At 32.7% G+C, this 18,258-nt stretch overlaps 1 protein-coding gene across 6 annotated transcripts in view; it reads right to left on the reverse strand.

Moving 5' to 3' along the window:
• Positions 1-444: 444 nt before the first annotated feature.
• Positions 445-18,258, reverse strand: part of LOC124534496 — a 35,953-nt gene continuing 18,139 nt past the window's right edge. The window contains exons 3-9 of one of the 6 annotated variants that reach the window (XM_047110401.1): positions 6,377-6,451; positions 5,766-5,879; positions 5,087-5,200; positions 4,419-4,542; positions 3,506-3,593; positions 2,386-2,484; positions 445-1,895 (exon numbers count right to left, since the gene is read on the reverse strand). In XM_047110401.1, coding sequence (XP_046966357.1) covers positions 1,572-1,895; positions 2,386-2,484; positions 3,506-3,593; positions 4,419-4,542; positions 5,087-5,200; positions 5,766-5,879; positions 6,377-6,451 — 938 coding nt within the window. In that variant the 3' untranslated portion in view covers positions 445-1,571. Of the gene's footprint in view, positions 1,896-2,385; positions 2,485-3,505; positions 3,594-4,418; positions 4,543-5,086; positions 5,201-5,765; positions 5,880-6,367; positions 6,452-18,258 lie in introns of all 6 variants that reach the window. The other 5 variants (XM_047110402.1, XM_047110400.1, XM_047110404.1 and 2 more) reach the window with 5 other exon arrangements.

The following is an 18,258-nucleotide window of genomic DNA, read 5'->3' on the forward strand; positions in this document are numbered from 1 at the left end:
TATAATTACAAAATATATTTAATTTGGTCGAATTTAACACCGTTTCAGATACGAATGTTAATATTAAATAACACACAGGAATCTGGAAAGGCAATTAATTAGATTAGTTTCATAGCACGTCTGAAATAATTCAATGTTAATTTGGTGACATTTTTGATATTACAGTCAATATGTGATTATTAATTACAGTAATCAAATTTTAAAGTCAATACGATAAATATCATTTGATACTTAAATCTACACTAATTTATTTACAAACATTGTTTTATTTGGCAATAAAATTATTTTAGAATAAGTTGAATAGAGAAAGGGAAAGTCTAGGATCTAAGCTAGGTCTAGGTAACATCGAGTTTTGTCAAACGAGGCGCGAGAAACAAAAGAAAATCATAAAAATATCACGCGTATGAAACAACTATTGTGTGGCTTCTATATTTAAAAAAACGATTCGTTTTTCTATTGGTGGAATTGTTTATAAAGCGTAATTCTGAGAAAGGGCAACGTGACAGATTAAAAAAACGCCTTTCATTGCTTATACAACATACAATGAAGAATCTTTAAACACAGAAACCGAGCCTTAAACTGCAATCAGTCAAAATATTACTAACAAGTTAGTTGTTTTCTCTTATTGCTCTACTTCGAGAGGGCCCATCGTTTTGAATTATGACAATATCATAATGTATTCTTGATAAACGATGTCATAATTATGAATAAGTTTTAATTGCATTGTGCGTATCGTTATGTAAGTTTAAACATCACACAGCTAAGATAAATTAAAAGAGTCATATTAGGTAGTAATTTTTTTTACTATAATTAATTAGTTCTACAAATAAATCTCATTTCACAAAACTCTTTATGTTGAAACGAAATTTAGTAATCGCTAGAAGTTAGGACGAATTTGACAGGGCTAAATTATACTAAAGTATCGATAGGTTAGCTAGTTAAATAGTCTAGAAATGTTTGAAATACTAAATGGGAAGAAATTATTTTGTATCTGTCCGTTATCGAATATGTACTTTACATTTAAAATTGACCAAAATTATCTTAAGATAGTCATGTCAGTTTTAATGACGTACAGCATCTTCAAAATTTTTTTGGTGCATCGTTGATTTTATTATGCAAATATTGAATTGAAACTGACATTGTATTCTAATCCAGTATCCCAAGATCTGTAGCCATAGCAAAGATCATCGATGCAGTTACAATGAGCATACATAATATATGGAATATTTTCACGAGACAGGATATAATAGTGACGTTATAATTAGCACCACACATCTACGTTGAAAAATAATCTTTACAGATATTCTTTACTAATTACATAAGAAGAGATATGGAGGAAGATATATAAGGACGCTAATAATATTTTTAAAGATCGATTTAGAAGAATGTTTAGTAAATCTTACCAATAAACTTAAACATAGAGATCGTTCATTAACGACCTTTTTATTATGATAATAATTACATTATACTTATTTTACATATTTGAGATAATCGAAAAGCTAAGTTTCACATTTACACCGAAATTAAAAGAATAATTGGTCTCAGTCAATGAAGCGACTTCACTTGCGTTATTACACATTGGTGATCGTTAAACGTCTAGGGCTCCTTGGTCTGTTCACATTCGTCGCTGAACCTCGGACGTGGACCTGAACTGATCCTTGGGGCATGTCAACTGCTGAATGAAGACTAGCTGCTCTTGAGGTCCGGGGTGATGGGACGCAGACTCTGAGGTCCACAGCGCTGTGGAGACTAGCAGCTCTTGATGACCTAGGGGTACGCATCGGGTGGTCTGAAGGGGTTGTGAGGGCTGGGAGATCAGCAGCGGAACGCGATCTTCGCGGTGGACTCTCTGGTATCAATGCCATCCCACCCATGCTTCCAACGAAGACGGAATTCTAGAAAACGCAACGTATAGTCAGTTCTGTCAAGACATTCTGAATGAAATAATTGAATAAAGATACAATTTTATTATTTTTTTAATTCTTTGCTAAGATTCATATCATAATGTTGTCTTAAATTTCCGCGATTATTACACATTGAAATAAAACTAGTTTTAACGGATTTAAATCGCGTATATTAATTATTTTTATCATCCCGACGTTTCGAGCACTTTACAGTCAGTGGTCACGGGTCTACCCGTAAACGTCTGGAAGATACGATTTAAATCCGTTAAAACTAGTTTTATTTCAATGATTCATATCGTCATAATAACGTTGTTTTTTGATTATAATCACCATCACTTACTTAATGTATCGTACTAGAGGATATTGTTCAATAAATAAATAAGTACATATTAGTAAAGTAACATGTCATAAAAATTGATTCATTCAATTTTGGTAATCAAAAAGCAATTTATCAACTTAATGAATAATGTCATCGTGTCACCTGTCTAGTTCGATGTCCCAGATAGCCACAGGGTTGATACGAGGGAAACGTTCCCCCGCAGTCGTATGAGACACAACCTCTCGACAGGGACGCTCGATGCTACGGTAAAGAAACAAGGATTTTAATATGTCTTAGAAATATTTCTTTTGTTTCATACATTTATATTATCATTATATATCTAATTAACTTATATTTTATTAGTGTATCCGATTTCATAAAGTATAATCGATTTTAGAACGTCATTGGTATGGCTGTACAAAATAATACAAGATGTTTTCCGCGCAAACGAATTATTAAAAAAACAAAAGAGAGTCGCGCCTGGAACGACCATTGGGAATTTTTGTTAATTTGATTTTTAACTTCTAAAAATAAAACAAATATTAATGGATATTAATTCCACTGGTGTATTCATTATTTGTTTTTTTTTTTGTGGTTATTTGATATAGGAAGTCGAGCAAATTGGCCAACAGGTAAGTCCTCACTGTTTATAAAGATTGATCTGTAAGAAATAGTAATTCCTTCCGTCAATGATCTATCAATCTTGGGAATAAGATGTTATGACCCTTGTCCCTTGAAAATAGAACACAACTATAGTAAGCATTACTGTTTGGTTATATAATGTAAGATATGGAGGCTACCTAGAAGGGCTTGTACAAAGTAATTTTACGTTAATTTCACGTTAAACTTTAGTGTTCCGACCATAAGCTTAGTTTGTGCTTACAATGATCCATCTTGAGATGTTAGCTGAATATGTCGGTCCTAATTTGATGGATGACTAGCAAGTAGTGGAATGGAACTAACCCGCAATGAAACAGCATAAGCGCCAAACCTTTTCCTCAAAAGGCTACACTTGCCCAATAGTAAAACATATAGTGACTCGTATGCTCTTTTTAACATTAAAAAAAATTAAAATAACGATAAACGTAAACATGATATTAGTAACACAATGATACATTAAATGTCATTTATAATGTCAGACTATATGTACTTCAATGTCATATTCATTTAAATAATAATAGATCATAGTGGAACAGACTAGTAATTTCAGTGAAGATAATAACGCGTCTAATTTAAATAAATATACGTTGAAATAAGTTTATAACAAGAAAGTAGAACTTACATGAGGCGGAACGGACACAGAATTTTCCGCAAGAGCACAACTTTGCCGATGCTGCTGCTGAAACTTTGGCTGATACGGTTCTAACATCCTACGAAGAAATAATTAAGGTATGTCATATTTTATATCACGATGAAATTCATGAATAGTTCCAGTTCGTATATCATAATATTTTCTATACCAAAATTCCAAAGACATTTTAACTTTGCCGTTTCGTAAATTCAAATCATTTGTAAAAAATGCAATGATAAATTGTATTATTCAATACAAGATTAGACAGACGATAAAAGAGCATGAAATTAATACTCGTTGACTTCCCCAGGCAGAATATATTACATGCATATATAATTGTAGGTAATTAACTAACATGACTGTATTTTTAAACGTTTTTAAAGAGTTCTTGCCGGTTCTTCTCTTTTGAATCAACTTTCCGAACAGGCATCGCATCGCTTAATATAATTGTTAAATCTGGATTCAAAAGTGCTTGTAAAAGCCTACTTGAATAAATTATATTTTGATTTGATTCATTAGATTCATTTCATTTTACAAATCATTAATTAACTTCCATGAATTGTAATGACTACAATTATGAGTATATTTCAGTTATATTTGCACCGAAAGTGATAAAATTATATTAATGGGACACATTCGAATATCATTAATTTCATTTCATATATTACTAATTGTTTCATATGAACTTTAACGAATAAATACGATTAAGTTTCAATTTAAGAAACTATGATATTTTGCGTTACTGAAAGATCGTTTGCGTTCTTATTACCTCTTCTTTGCTCACGACAATTATAACAAATTATACTATTCCACATTTTCATATAACCAATATTAGAATTCCAATACAAATGGATATTGATAAATAAAGCGATTTTAAAAACGTGAAAGCAAGAGATCTACGTACAGTTTATAGACGCACCTGATCTTGCCCCAGCGGTTGAAGAAAAGCGCTATAGCGGCGACCCAAAGCAGCAACACGAAGGCCACGATTAAAGCCTCTTCAGCTCGGACGACAACTCCACTCCCATCTAAGATAAAACAACATTAAGGTATAAGCACACTTTTCCATTATACAATCAAGTATTCTTTTATATCTTTTAATTAATCAGTGGTGCTTGCCTGGGTTTGTACCCGCAACCATCGGTAAAGATGCACGCGTTCTAATCACTGCGCCATCTCGCCTCCTTTTATTAATTTAATTACTACCTTCTCCTTAAATGAAGATGAAGCCTTAGCCCAGCAGTGGGAAATTAACAGGCAGTTGTTGTTGTTGACATAATTCATCATCTTTACATAGTATAAAACAAAGTCGCTTACCGCTGTCTGTTTCTATGTATGCTTAGGTTTTATAAATTGCGCAATTGCGAAAGAAATACTCATAATTAAGGCATTCTTTACTATTCTTAGTATCAGCATTACACCCGTGCGAAACCAGGTCGGGTCGCTAATATTATATAAAAATAAAATAAGCAATGAAATATCGACAACGAGTGTAGTACAATAGCTCTAGAATCTAGCTAGAATCGATGATCTCTGCGTACTGGTCAGGGATAACTTAACCTTGATACTAACCAATATTAGCTAAAGACATATTGGCGATCATAATTTCGGGATGGGCTGGTTTTGTAGGGTTATGTAGCCGGCTAACTACTTCAGCGGGCGGACAATCGGTGAGTTTACTCCGCTCTGCAATAACAATATAAAATGTAACTACATACAGACCATGTGTCTCACTTGCGGTGATTCTTAACTTCTAGATGATGATATCAGCTACAATTTTCATTTTCGACCAATTATATCAATTTTGAATGATACTTACCAACATTTGTGAATATAATCGTGTAATATTCAATTCAGCGTTAATTTTTATTATTTATTCATACCAGTGATATCAATTTTAAGGATTAATATTCATATTTATTCCTCCAATTAAGCTTAATGCTTTTGCTAGGAGTGGGGACGATAATAGTCCAATAAATTAGGACTGAACTTGCAACTTTTTCATCGCTAGGCGGCCCGTAAACCATTGTGCTATTAACGCTCCATATTATTTTGAAGGGTTTCGTTTTTTAATAAATAAAATTTGGAAAACACTCACCAATTCTTGTTGATATACAAATGTTTGCACACGACGAGGCCAATTAAGAATACTACCTCGATTTATAAATAGTCGAAAACGTTGACTAACAATTGTTACTACAGACAATTGCTTATGATTGAAATGATAAAGATTGATAAATTGTCAACTTACCGATTTCTGTTGATAGATTGAAGCGTGTGGTATGTGTAGGATAAGCAGGTGTAGGTGAAGGATGTAATCGCAGGACTACTTCCGCTGGCGGACCTCCAGTCACGCCGCTCCATTCTAGCAAAAGATTAGAAAAACTTTCTCTATACTATTCTTAATATTACCATTAATGTAAATATACAGGGTTATTGGTAATTCAATGTATTCCCGTAAGGAGGTAATAGAGGTGATTATTTATGATAATTTTAATCCCATATATAGCAAGAAGATAGATATAAAGATTTTAAAATATGTCCAATTATCATTTTATCTATTAAAATTTGTAATAAAATAACACGATACAATATTGTATCACGTGACCTAGTTTCAGTATATCCTTGACACACGTTCCTTTTTTAAATTATTTTCGGAACGCAGATGAAAGAAGAGGCACATGGTAATACGCGGTCGCTTCACCCTTACGCTTGACCTACCATGGTATTTCAGATAACATATCCCTCTCCCTCTTTCTTCAGCAATATGAGTAGCCAAGAAAAGTATAGGTAGAGTTGTCATTGGAAAACTGCTACGTCACTTGATTAAATCAATAGTCATCAATTGATTACCACTCTCACCGGCGGAGATACGAGACGGCTGCGCCGGTGATTTACGCGAACTCGTTTCCACTGGTCTCGTCTCAGTTGCACTATCTGCAAAAAATACATCATATACATATATATTTTTTAATTCAAATGTGTAGAGTATGTAGAGAATCATTAACATATAAAAAAATTTTTACCTACATTGATTTTTTTGGTAGCAATGCACACATGTACTATTAAGGTATAATTTTATAATTCTATGTACTTATTTCGTTACAAATTGAATATAAAAGGTGTATGACGTATGTTATATTAAATTTAGGGAAAGTATTAGGAAAAGATTAATTTTCGCTTTTTTTAATGGTTAAGTTTTGATTTAAATAATCAACGCTACATATCATAGCGTTTTTCAGATATCAAAACAAATTACCATTAGTTAAAAGGTCCGAGCCCTTACCTTTAATATTAATTCCAAGAATAATTAAGGAAAGGCAAAATGATCATACGTAATTTGTTCAATTATCCATACTGTTATTGTTATTTAATCAAAATTGTGTTTAAATGTGAATTTACACGAGCGGATTTCAATGTTATATCAAGGATTTGTCATTTTTTTTATTTACATATATAAAACTGTGCTGCGTGGAAAACATATTTTATATACATATATACTATTAAACATACTACTTAAAACTCAGCAATATGGACTGCGCCAATGATACTGAGAATCGTCCTATGACATATAGGAATAACGTTCAAGGGTCGAAAGACTTCAAACTTGGAATTTTATTTTTATATCTTCCGACCTATGAAATAAGTAATGAATATAAAAACCGTTAAATATGTATGTCGAATATCATCGTCACAGCTCATATTCCAACAGGATGTACTCATATTTAATTAATCGACTTGAATATAAAAAATTCTAAGCGTTTGCTAGACTTTGTTTGACTAAAGATGTTTTTAAAAATTCACCTAATATTCCAAATGTCGACGCTTCTGACATTTAATTTAATATTCAATATTGAACGAAGCATTCTCGAGCGAGGGCATGGCTCTCATATTAATGTACGTATTACCTGATATCGTGTAATTGTTAGTTTAATATAGAAACATTCTTTTAATAGGAGTATATAAGTAGCTTATGATATCCTACTAATATTATAAATGCGAAATTTTGTGACGAAGGATGTATGCATCTTGTTACTCATTTACTAAAAATATACTGATCGGATTTGTAAGAAATTTTACAGTAATATAGGTTATACAGAATAACAAATGGACTACAATTTATAATTATTTTACGTAATATAACGACACATATACTAATAATAAATATAAACAATTAAAATGGCCCCAAAATTGAACCCTGTGAGAAATTTTTATGAATAAATCTAAAATTATTTGGCTAAAAACTACTTATTCGAAAACTATTTTTAATTCGTTTTAAAGTATATTTAGGATAAAAAGGTTGGACTATAAATAGATTTTAATTGCGGTAGTTTTTTATTTATTTACAGATTTTATAAAGATGTAATCGAACGATGCTGAAAAGTCCTAAAGTATGAACGTAATTAAAACTTTGTTAACAACTAAAGTCCTGAACAGGGCCGTGACTCATTTATAACTTTTATATTTGTGTTTTACAAACAGCGTTTAAAAGGAGAAGCTTTGTAGTCTTGTTTTGGAATAGTTATCAAATTGTCCCCTTGTGTTTCTACTCTTTAAATTTTTAGCGATTTGCTTGAATTTTATACACATAGTAATTCTACTTTTATGCCACAGTTCTTTTCTAGTCTCGTAGTATTTGGACAACATCACAGACATTACTCTGATCCAATGTAAGTAGCTGAACCGCTTATGTTATGGAGAATCAAAATTAATGACCGTGCCACGAACACCCAGACCCAAGTCAACATAGAAAGTTAATGAACTTTTGCTATATCGCCTCGGTCGGGAATCAAACACGGGACCTCGGAGTGCCGTAGCCATGAGAACCGGTGTACGTACCACAAGACTAGGAGGTCGTCAGTATTTAAAATAGTATTTGTGATATTTTCTAACCTTTGGCATATTTGTTTAGATTATTTTTCTTAGCATAGATTACAATATTTTTTTCATTAAAAAATATGTTCAAATTGATAAAATATAAAACTTGAATAATTTTCTGTTTTCATGAAATAACGCTTGCAGAATTAATTTTTAATCAAAGTTTGTATACAGATAGATTAAAAATTTTAATTCAATCAAAAGCTTTTAAAAAATGTTTTGTTTAAATTTCTTATCTATTGTTTCATCTCTGTATTATAGTGATTTATTATCCATTGGTTACAATATAAATAAAGAAATTTGACTATTTTATTTTATACTAGCTGTGCCCGCGAACATATACGCATTTGAATTTAACGAAAAATAAATATTGTAGCCTAAGTTACTCCTTATTATATCAGTTATCTGCCAGTGAAAGTGCTGTCAAAATCGGTCCAGCCGTTCCAGAGATTAGCCGGAACAAACAGACAGACAATAATTATGCTATATGTACCGTGTATACATATGCATTGAGTAAAAAAGGGCTATTTTAATATTACAAACAGACACTCCCATTTTATTATATGTTTATATATGTAATAATTAGTATTTAATCCAATTAACTAAAATTCTCAGTATAAAGTAACATTCTAAACATTCTTGTATTCAGATTCAACTTGCAAATATCATAGAGAGTTAATTAACTAGTCTGAACAAGATCTCCTGAACTATCTACAAATTTAAACTTTGCGGAGGTTGGGAAGTAGACAACATACTAAGTATCGTAATTAATATCTTATTCTACCATCGTAAACTATTTTATAGCCTAGTACGTATTGTACACAAAGTTATATAGATAAAAAAGCATGGAGCTAATATTTGTTAACATTCAAGCAATTTATATATATGATACATTCAATTGGTACAATTAAATGTATCATATATATAAATTGCTTGAATGTTAACAAATATTAGCTCCATGCTAACATAATTTCTCACCGGTTCTTTTCGGTTGAAACTACATGCTGATTTTGTAAAATATTGTTTGCAACGTCATTGTGTGCCTATGGGTGATGGTGAGCACTTACCACCAGGTGGCCTATATGCTCGTCCGCCAAACTATTCCATAAAAAAAAAATGATTCAAATGCCTGTTAAGGCCTTCTTAAATACTGTTTCATTTAATTTGATATGACGCATTACTGCCTAATGGTCCTTAGTAGATAGATGACTAAGTATATTCCATGGTCTAAAACCATTATATAAAAATCAGTTGCAATCCAAAATTAGGACATTGTTGTTATACGTTGGAGCTACCTGAGCTGTTTGTAATCATTTCGAATTGTTATCCCATATCATTATAAGGGTAAGGGTAGTACGGGCACTGTGTGGGCACCTAAATTCTATGAGATTTCATATGTTAGCTGGTTGGCTATATGCCATTGGTCAAGAAGCCAACGTCGTGAGTTATTATTGTTATTCAGTTGACCTCGTAAAGTCTATAAAATCATAACTTAGTATTTATTTAATACATTAAAAAATAAATGAAAATATATTTTATTAATTTTTTTTTATTTCGAATTTCGAGATTTAATAGGGCCATACCATCAGTTCGGAATTTTTTATTCAAATAGCGACACTGTTATTACTGTTATTGATGCATTTCTGTTGTGACCTGTAAGCCTTCTAATCATTAGCAGCAGGTGGGACGCAAGTCTTATTTCTCACGGATGTCAATGGGTTAATAGATGGACCACTTACCACCAGGTGGCTAATTAGATGCCCTCTATACTCTATTTAACAATGTATAAGAATGGTTCGATTTCAATAAAAATTACCGACTGCCTTGCATACTGCGTGTTAAATATTATAAAATTTACGTTTCTCTAATAATGTCTTACATATTGTACAATAAAGAACATAAATATATAAATAAAATATATCGTAGAATATAAACGCTATCCTTCAAATGTTTGAAATGTGGCATTTAAATGGCGAATATCAAACGTTCAAAGGCGTATTTTGACCCTGTTGTCGTCCACTGCTTCGCTAGTGTTTTAAGGGATTGGCTGTCACGTGTTATGCCAAAAACAAAACCCATGACTTTCCTTGAAGTTCGAGTTTGCTTCACGCCAATTTTCATCAAACTCGTTTTATTGGTTTGTTCGTGAAAGAGCGACAAACAGATAGACAGAGGACTTTAACATTTATAATAATAAAAAGGAAAAAGTAAAGTAACAGCCTGTAAATTCCCTACTATGGGGCTAAGGCCTTCTCTCCCATAAAGGAGAGGGTTTGGAATATATTCCACCACGCTGTTCCAATGCGGGTTGGTGGAATGTAAATGTGGTTGAATTTCACTGAAATTAGACACATACAGGTTTCCTCACGATGTGTTCCTTCACCGCCGAGCACTGTATATGTATAGTGGTGCTTGCCTGGGTTTGAACCCGAACTCATTAAGTTAAGATGCACGCGTTCTAACTTCTGGGCCATCTCGCCTCTCACATTTATAATATGAATATAGAAATATAGATTTTTCATTGCGGGCTGCATTGCAAAACATTGTTTTTAGTACTGCATATGTTTTGAGGTTAAATTTGTATTAGTCTGTATAGCATTCACTTAAGTTTTTTACTTACGTAATAATTAAACCATTACGCGTTTTCTAGGGTTTGGCTTATTGACCCGTGTGTGCAATTCCATTGAGATATTCCCTTAGCTCGAGTAGGCGTGTTGTAATACGTATTTAATTAAAATTAATACTATTTCTGGTAATTTCCGTATTCTCTTAGTAAATGAACTTTTTGTACTACATTTACACAACAGAATTATAGTTACGTATAATAATGAGTTTTGTAGTTGAATGTTAATAATATATGTTGACAGCGGTCTTAATATGTGTGTCGGTTATAATATGAAGGTTAATTAATATCGAGGGTCGGTAACATCTGTCTTTCGTTCATTAAATAAAAGCACTATTAGGAAAATTTCCGCCAACACGCGTTGGAATAGCGTGGTGGAATATGTTGTTATGGATTATGTTAATCTGCTCCTCAAAAGGGAGATGAGGACTTAGTCCAGCAGTGGGAAATTTACAGGCTGTGTGAGAAAAAATACAGAAACATCGATTGGCATATAGTGTTAAATATCAATATTTTAAATACGCAATAACCTAGATTAAAAATGTTAATCTAACTCTTATGTTGGTCTTTTACTCTTAAGTATATTATTTGATTACATAAGAATTATTAACATTAAGTGTTCGAATATGTACAAATATAAATTAAAAATAGTTACGGTAGAAATCTTGACCGCGTGGAACTCTGGCAATTAATTAATTTTAAATTGGTCGACATAACATAAACATTGGTAATCAGTCCAAAATTTTAAAAAAGAAAGAGTCCCTTAAAAAAAAGGAACAAAAACAATGAAATCTGTACAATTCTATATATTCTTCTCACCTTGTGACCACAGACAATGAGGTGTATAATTTATAAGATATATGGCTGTATTGTTCGTTACATTCTACAATAAATAACACACCGTCCGTCATTTTCGTTCGAACACTGTCGCTATAAAATTAATTGGAAGTCCATTTCAATCGATTTATGAGCCAAGGACTAACAGTCACGTGAGACGCTGACCTTGGACAATCGAAGTAAATGTCATGTATGTTATGATGCTGTATATAAAATAATAACGAAGGCTTGTTTGTCGTTCCTTTCTATTTAACTTCGGTTACTAATAATGTTTTAGTTCTGTGTAGTGATAATATATTATGGTAAGCTGCTTCGTTACGTAACGCGTTACAGTAACGTAACGTACGTTACGTTATACCAACTTGTCTGGCTTCCCTTTCTCTCAAGCATACGGCAGCAATTATTGCATTTTATACCTATTGCAACGCTTAACGATTAACGCTTGGCCCTTGGAGTAGTGGTGCAAAAAGCTTCATTAAAAGTATAACACCTCATTGTCTCCACTGGTGTCAGGAGGGCTGGTTCGTTTTTCGCCCAGAGGATCGGAATTGCGATTCAACGGGCTGCTAGCATTCTTGCCACCATTCCACGCGGTCAAGATTTAATAGTAACTAGTTTTACTTCATATTTATATATATTTAAGCATTTAATGTTATTAATTCTTATGTTAATAAACTATATATAAAAAAAATTGCAACTTATTATGAAAGGGTATAATACCGTTTTGTTATGTAACGCGTTACGATTACAGTATACGTACGTTATGTTACACTTTTTTTGAGTTTTTGTTTGGCTTTTCTCATGCATACGGTAGCAATAACTTATTTTTGCATTTCAAACCGATTGCAACTACCTTTTGAGCAAAAATTATGTCCAGGTTGTTCTTATGGCAATATAATCTATAATTTACTATAGTATATAAAGTCATTTATCAAAGTTGAAATGTTTATTCAATACGCCTTACACGCGCTTATTAAGTGTAAGAAAATATACCTATACTTGGTGGGAAATACTTCAGGCCGAAAACAGTCTTTATTTGTTTTTAATTACCTTGAGATAGTTATCAAGGTGTGTTTATATGTAAAAGGAATAATTTTTAGAATATTTGTCACCATACGAAGATTCACAAACTTAAATATTTCCAATGAATTTCAAGAACCCTGTTCTAAGCCTTGTGTACTTATGTAGTCAAGCAACAGAAGTATCCATCTATAAGCTCTTAATGAGTGGATGATACTACTTAAAAGAGCTTGCAGAAAATTAATACGAAGTTATTTTGCTGTAGGCAATAACAGTATGGGTTTTTTTAATAAACAAATTCCCCCAGCTAGGAGTTAATCTCCAAGAAACTCAAAACTCAAACTCAAATTACTTTATTCAATATGGAAGTATTACACTTTCTTATTGATAGTCAATTGAAACAGTAACAACAATTTGGCCCTGGGACTATGACGAATATTTTATTTCGTTTTTGATTATAAATTATTACGACAAATAAAGGCGTCACCACACTAAACGACTTACATATTTACACAGCTAAGCGGCTTTGAAACGTAACAACGTATTGTCTACGTATTAGTACGTCATTATTCACTACAGTAGATACGCATTTAAGGTCATCGTACATTACATCATTGGGCTATTTATTTTTATGACATTAATGACGTCACGCAGAATAATTAATCATCATAGCCATCAAGATAATTGGATATTAATATCACGACATGCAGTTCATATCAATGTATATTATTATCAAAATGTAAAATATTATTCTGTACTAACTATTGAGTAGTTACTAGTGGGACCCGTCAGGGTGTCACGGTAGCATACGTAAGCGATCCCGTGGCGCCCGCCAAAAGACGGAGTGGGTACCGCTGGTTTTATAATGGGTAAACCCGGTCTGCTTGGGCGCACTCGGCGTCCAGGGCTCCGGGGAGTCCCACACACCCCCACCCTTCCCATCACGCGGGGGAAGAGCGTAACGCGTTTTTCCAGCGAGAAAAAAAAATACTAGTGGGTCGCATTCGAATCACGATCTTATTAAACATTTTTTTTTATTTCGAATCCTTTGACAGGTTTTATTAACGTCGCTCTCAACCCGATCAGTAAGTTTTTTTCGATCTCTAAAATAAATTCTTTATTAATCGTAACAATTTAGTAAATTGCAATCAAAAATAATCTTTAATTTTCTGCACAATTATGGTTGAAACTCTTCAAAATCTGACCGCAACCGATCTTTTATGCACTGCTGTCTTCACGGGACAAAAATCCGCTAATGCTAAAATTATATATGATTAAATTAACGTTCAATGAAGTTTCATAACAAAGTTTTTGCATAAACTAATTCTTATTCATAGATTAATTTCAGCCTGACACCCAGAGTTTAAACGTCTTCTCACGTCTTTGTCAGACGTGTGCCAGCATCCGAAATATTCCAGCTGTCATAGTTGCATCAATTGACGATCTAAATGGACTGCTTTTAAATATCGAATAAACGCTTTTATTGTTGATATGTATAGTACGAGATAACTTAGATGAAGCATCGGCTAATTCAATAAAACCAATTACCGATTTATGCAACCAATAGAAATAGCTATTCGTCGCTATAGATTCTCGCGTCAGTTCAACCCGAGAAAGAAAGTGCATGTAAATCGACGTGTCAAATTGACGAATATATTAGGTCATATGATATTACAAGTTGTTACGTTTGTGTAAAGATCGTATTCACATATGAAATAAATGTTGTTAATTTGGGATAGCGTACTCAATTCGGATGTGATCGGTTTTACGAATTTTGCCGATGCTACATCTAAGTTGTGTCGTATTATACATTGTTTATTAAAGCTGAGAACGTATCGAAAATATTGTGAGCGATGCTGTTTTGTTTTAATGTTTTACCTCGGAATGGTAAAACTTTGGTAGCGTGATGGAATAGCCTTTCTCAATACTATAGTTACTTAACTATTCAATATTGAAATTATTTTTCAAATTAAAATCTGAGCATAAGTATATATTTATGAATAATCGTATACCAAACCATCTAATGGTGTGCTCTTTGTTTCAGTTATGGCGGCAACTTTCAAGAGCGATTAGTCATTTGCTTGAGACATATTGTGGTGCACAAATTACAAATTAAACCCGCGATAACATCCTCAAAATTCGGAAAAAGAAAATCCGATACGACCAAATAGTTTTGACGAAGGAAAATCAATACTAAGTCAAAACTAGCATCTTCCGAGCTGCTACAGAATTTGTAATGGAGCAAGTATCAGCTAACTTTTATATAATCATATAATGGAATTGGATTGTTGAAATTCACTCAGACAGAATTAAAATCACCGCTTTTTACTAAAGGTATAATGTATGAATTCACGGTATATACCAAAATAACATTTATTCTGCTAATTTCTGCATTGACGACCATTTTTGGCAGGACTTTCACTGGCAGATAGCTGACGTAACAAGGAGTATTAGGCTTCAACTGTATTTTTTTTAGCGCACGAAGTTGCGGCAACATCTAGTGTGTATATAATAGGGAAAGCGACACTTGATCGTGTAGCCTGTAAGACAAATTGTGTAATCCGTCAATGTTTGTAATAATGACCGGCGGCCTCGATATCTTCATCGTTTTTCGTTATTTTGGTTATTGGATATATATCTGAAGGAAAACTAATAAAAAACACTTCAACTATAATTAATATTAATGTATCCATTCTCCTATATATATAGTTAGTTTAACGGCTATTCATCAGGATCTCAGATCTCAGAATTTTAAAATATTTTTTTGTATGATATTTGTAAATTTATAATTCATTGTGTGTTATTGTTTTTCATTTAGTTTTTACTATTTTTTTATTATACATTCACAGATCGAATATCTTATTTTATTGTCATTTGTTTTATAAATATTACATAATGGAAGTTAAAAAAAAAGTTATAATTCGTTTAAGTAAATACAATACAATGTAAAATACTATAATTAAATAAGACTAAACAAATAAATAAATCATATTATTCATTTAAAGAGTATTTTTTTAAAGAAACGACTGGAGTTATATATATTTATTATATATTGTACATAATAGGACACTAATTACTGTAAATAACAGCAATGTAAATCTGTTTATTTGAAAAGAGAAATTATGCGAGTTTCTTGCCGTTTCATACCGCTAGAAGCTGCTTTCCGAAACGATGGTAGTATTCAATTATTGACGCTTCAAAAACGCTTCATTGTGAAGTTTACTTGAATATAATTGATTTGATTTGATTTGAAAATAATAGAGTTTCATTTCGATACTTCTCGCTAGGATCTGAACTGACCTGATGACTTAATACAGTTCTGTAAAATAACCATTCAAAAGTTCTTGTAAAATATTACTTGAATAAAGTATATTTTGATTTTAAATTTCATTGCCAATGCGCCTTGTTAAAGAATTGAGATGCTTAGTAGCGCTAGTTTTAAACCTGATATTTTGGATAACAGCAATATCGAAATGGCAACACGTGCCAGAAACCGGACCTTGATTAAAGCACTTGCTGGAGCCGGAAGGAGCGAATTTGATCAGTGGAGCTCTCCAAGTAATTGTGCTGCATCCGCATAGCCAATCTTCGTGAATTATCTGTAGTTATAGTTAATGCTTGCAATCAAATAAGACAAGCCACAAACGTTAATAATGCACACTGGTATACGGTACTGTTTCGTCTATATTAATATTATAAATCCGAAAGTAGCTCGAGAATGTAACTAAGTAAGCGTCGAGATGGCCCAGTGGTTAGAACGCGTGCATCTTAACCGATGATTGCGGGTTCAAACCCAGGCAAGCCACACTATATATATGTGCTTAATTTGTGTTTGTAATTCATCTCGTGCTCGGCAGTGAAGGAAAACATCGTGAAGAAAACTGCATGTGTCTAATTTCATCGAAATTCTGCCACATGTGTATTCCACCAACCCGCATTGGAACAGCGTGGTGGAATATGTTCCAAACCTTCTCCTCAAAAAGAGAGGAGGCCTTGAGCTCAGCAGTGGGAATTTACAGGCTGTCTTTGTTGTTGTTGTTGTTGAAAGTAACTCTGTCTGTCTGTCCGTTGTTCTTTCAGTCTTGTTACATAGACAGACAAAACTTGTAAATAATCTTATTTTGGTATATGCACCGTGTAAAAATACATTTGCATTGAGAAAATCGCTTAATTTAATATTATAAACAGACACTTGAATATCTATAGCAATATTATAAATGGGAAAGTAACTCTGTCTGACTGTTGCTCTTTTACGACCAAAAAAATGAAAGGAATTTGATAAAATTTGGTATGAAGCAAACTTGAACTCCAAGATAGGACATAGGCTACTTTTTTGCCTAGCATATGGCAATCAACACTCTAAAACGCGAGCGAGGAGAACTATTTTATGTAAACATTAATTACATAGACATTTTCATCATTTCAGATTAAAATACCTATGATACTATATTGGGTTATTGATACATCTTATTCTTTAAAGATAATTGTTTCCACTATATCTTTTCAACCGACTTCAAAAAGGAGGATATACTGTAAGGTTTTCTTGGCAGACACCGGCTCTAAATATAACAATAACTATAACTACGTTATGTAATGGTAAATCGACTTTTAAGTAATCTAATATTTTTCATTTCATTTTACTTAGGAGGACTCTAAAAAATATGTTGAATACGCAATTATTTTTATTACTTTTTAGCGCATATTTATTTGTTTTAAAATAGTGTTTTGTTTGTAGTCAGTTTTCCTTTTTGTTAAAATTTTTATTCTTATTTGTACTCGTACCTAGACATAACGTCAGTAGAAGATGTTTTGTTAATTCAACTTATGTAAAACAGATTCAATTGTTCTCAAATGAAGTTGGCAAATAACAAATGTGTAATTCAATTCGCTAGTGACAAGATTAATTGAGATCTGTTGAGACACAGCTGTCACATGCATTACAACAACGAAATTTTAGAAAATCATTTCTACGATTGGATCGCACGCGAATATTCAACAGATTTTTACGAATTTCAAACCTATGACAGTTTTTGTTTTGATTTCGTTTCATGTTAAACCGACAACATCTGTTCGCACGGTTTGATTTTTTTTTTAAACAGCACTAGTGCTCTCTAGCTGGCCAGTAACTCTCTAAAATTAATTATTTGTTAAATTATAAATAAATATGAGACAATATCACATACATTACTCTGATCCCAATGTAAGTAGCTGAAGCACTTGTGTTATGGAAATCAGAAGTAACGACGGTACCACAAACGCCCAGACCCAAGACAACATAGAAAACTAAATCTACATCGACTCGGCCGGGAATCGAACCCGGGATCTCAGAGTGGCGTACCCATGAAAACCGGTGTACACACTACTCGACCACGGAGGTCGTCGATTT

The sequence above is a fragment of the Vanessa cardui genome, chromosome 12 (genome assembly GCF_905220365.1).
Source record: "Vanessa cardui chromosome 12, ilVanCard2.1, whole genome shotgun sequence".
Classification (NCBI taxonomy): Eukaryota; Metazoa; Arthropoda; class Insecta; order Lepidoptera; family Nymphalidae; genus Vanessa; species Vanessa cardui.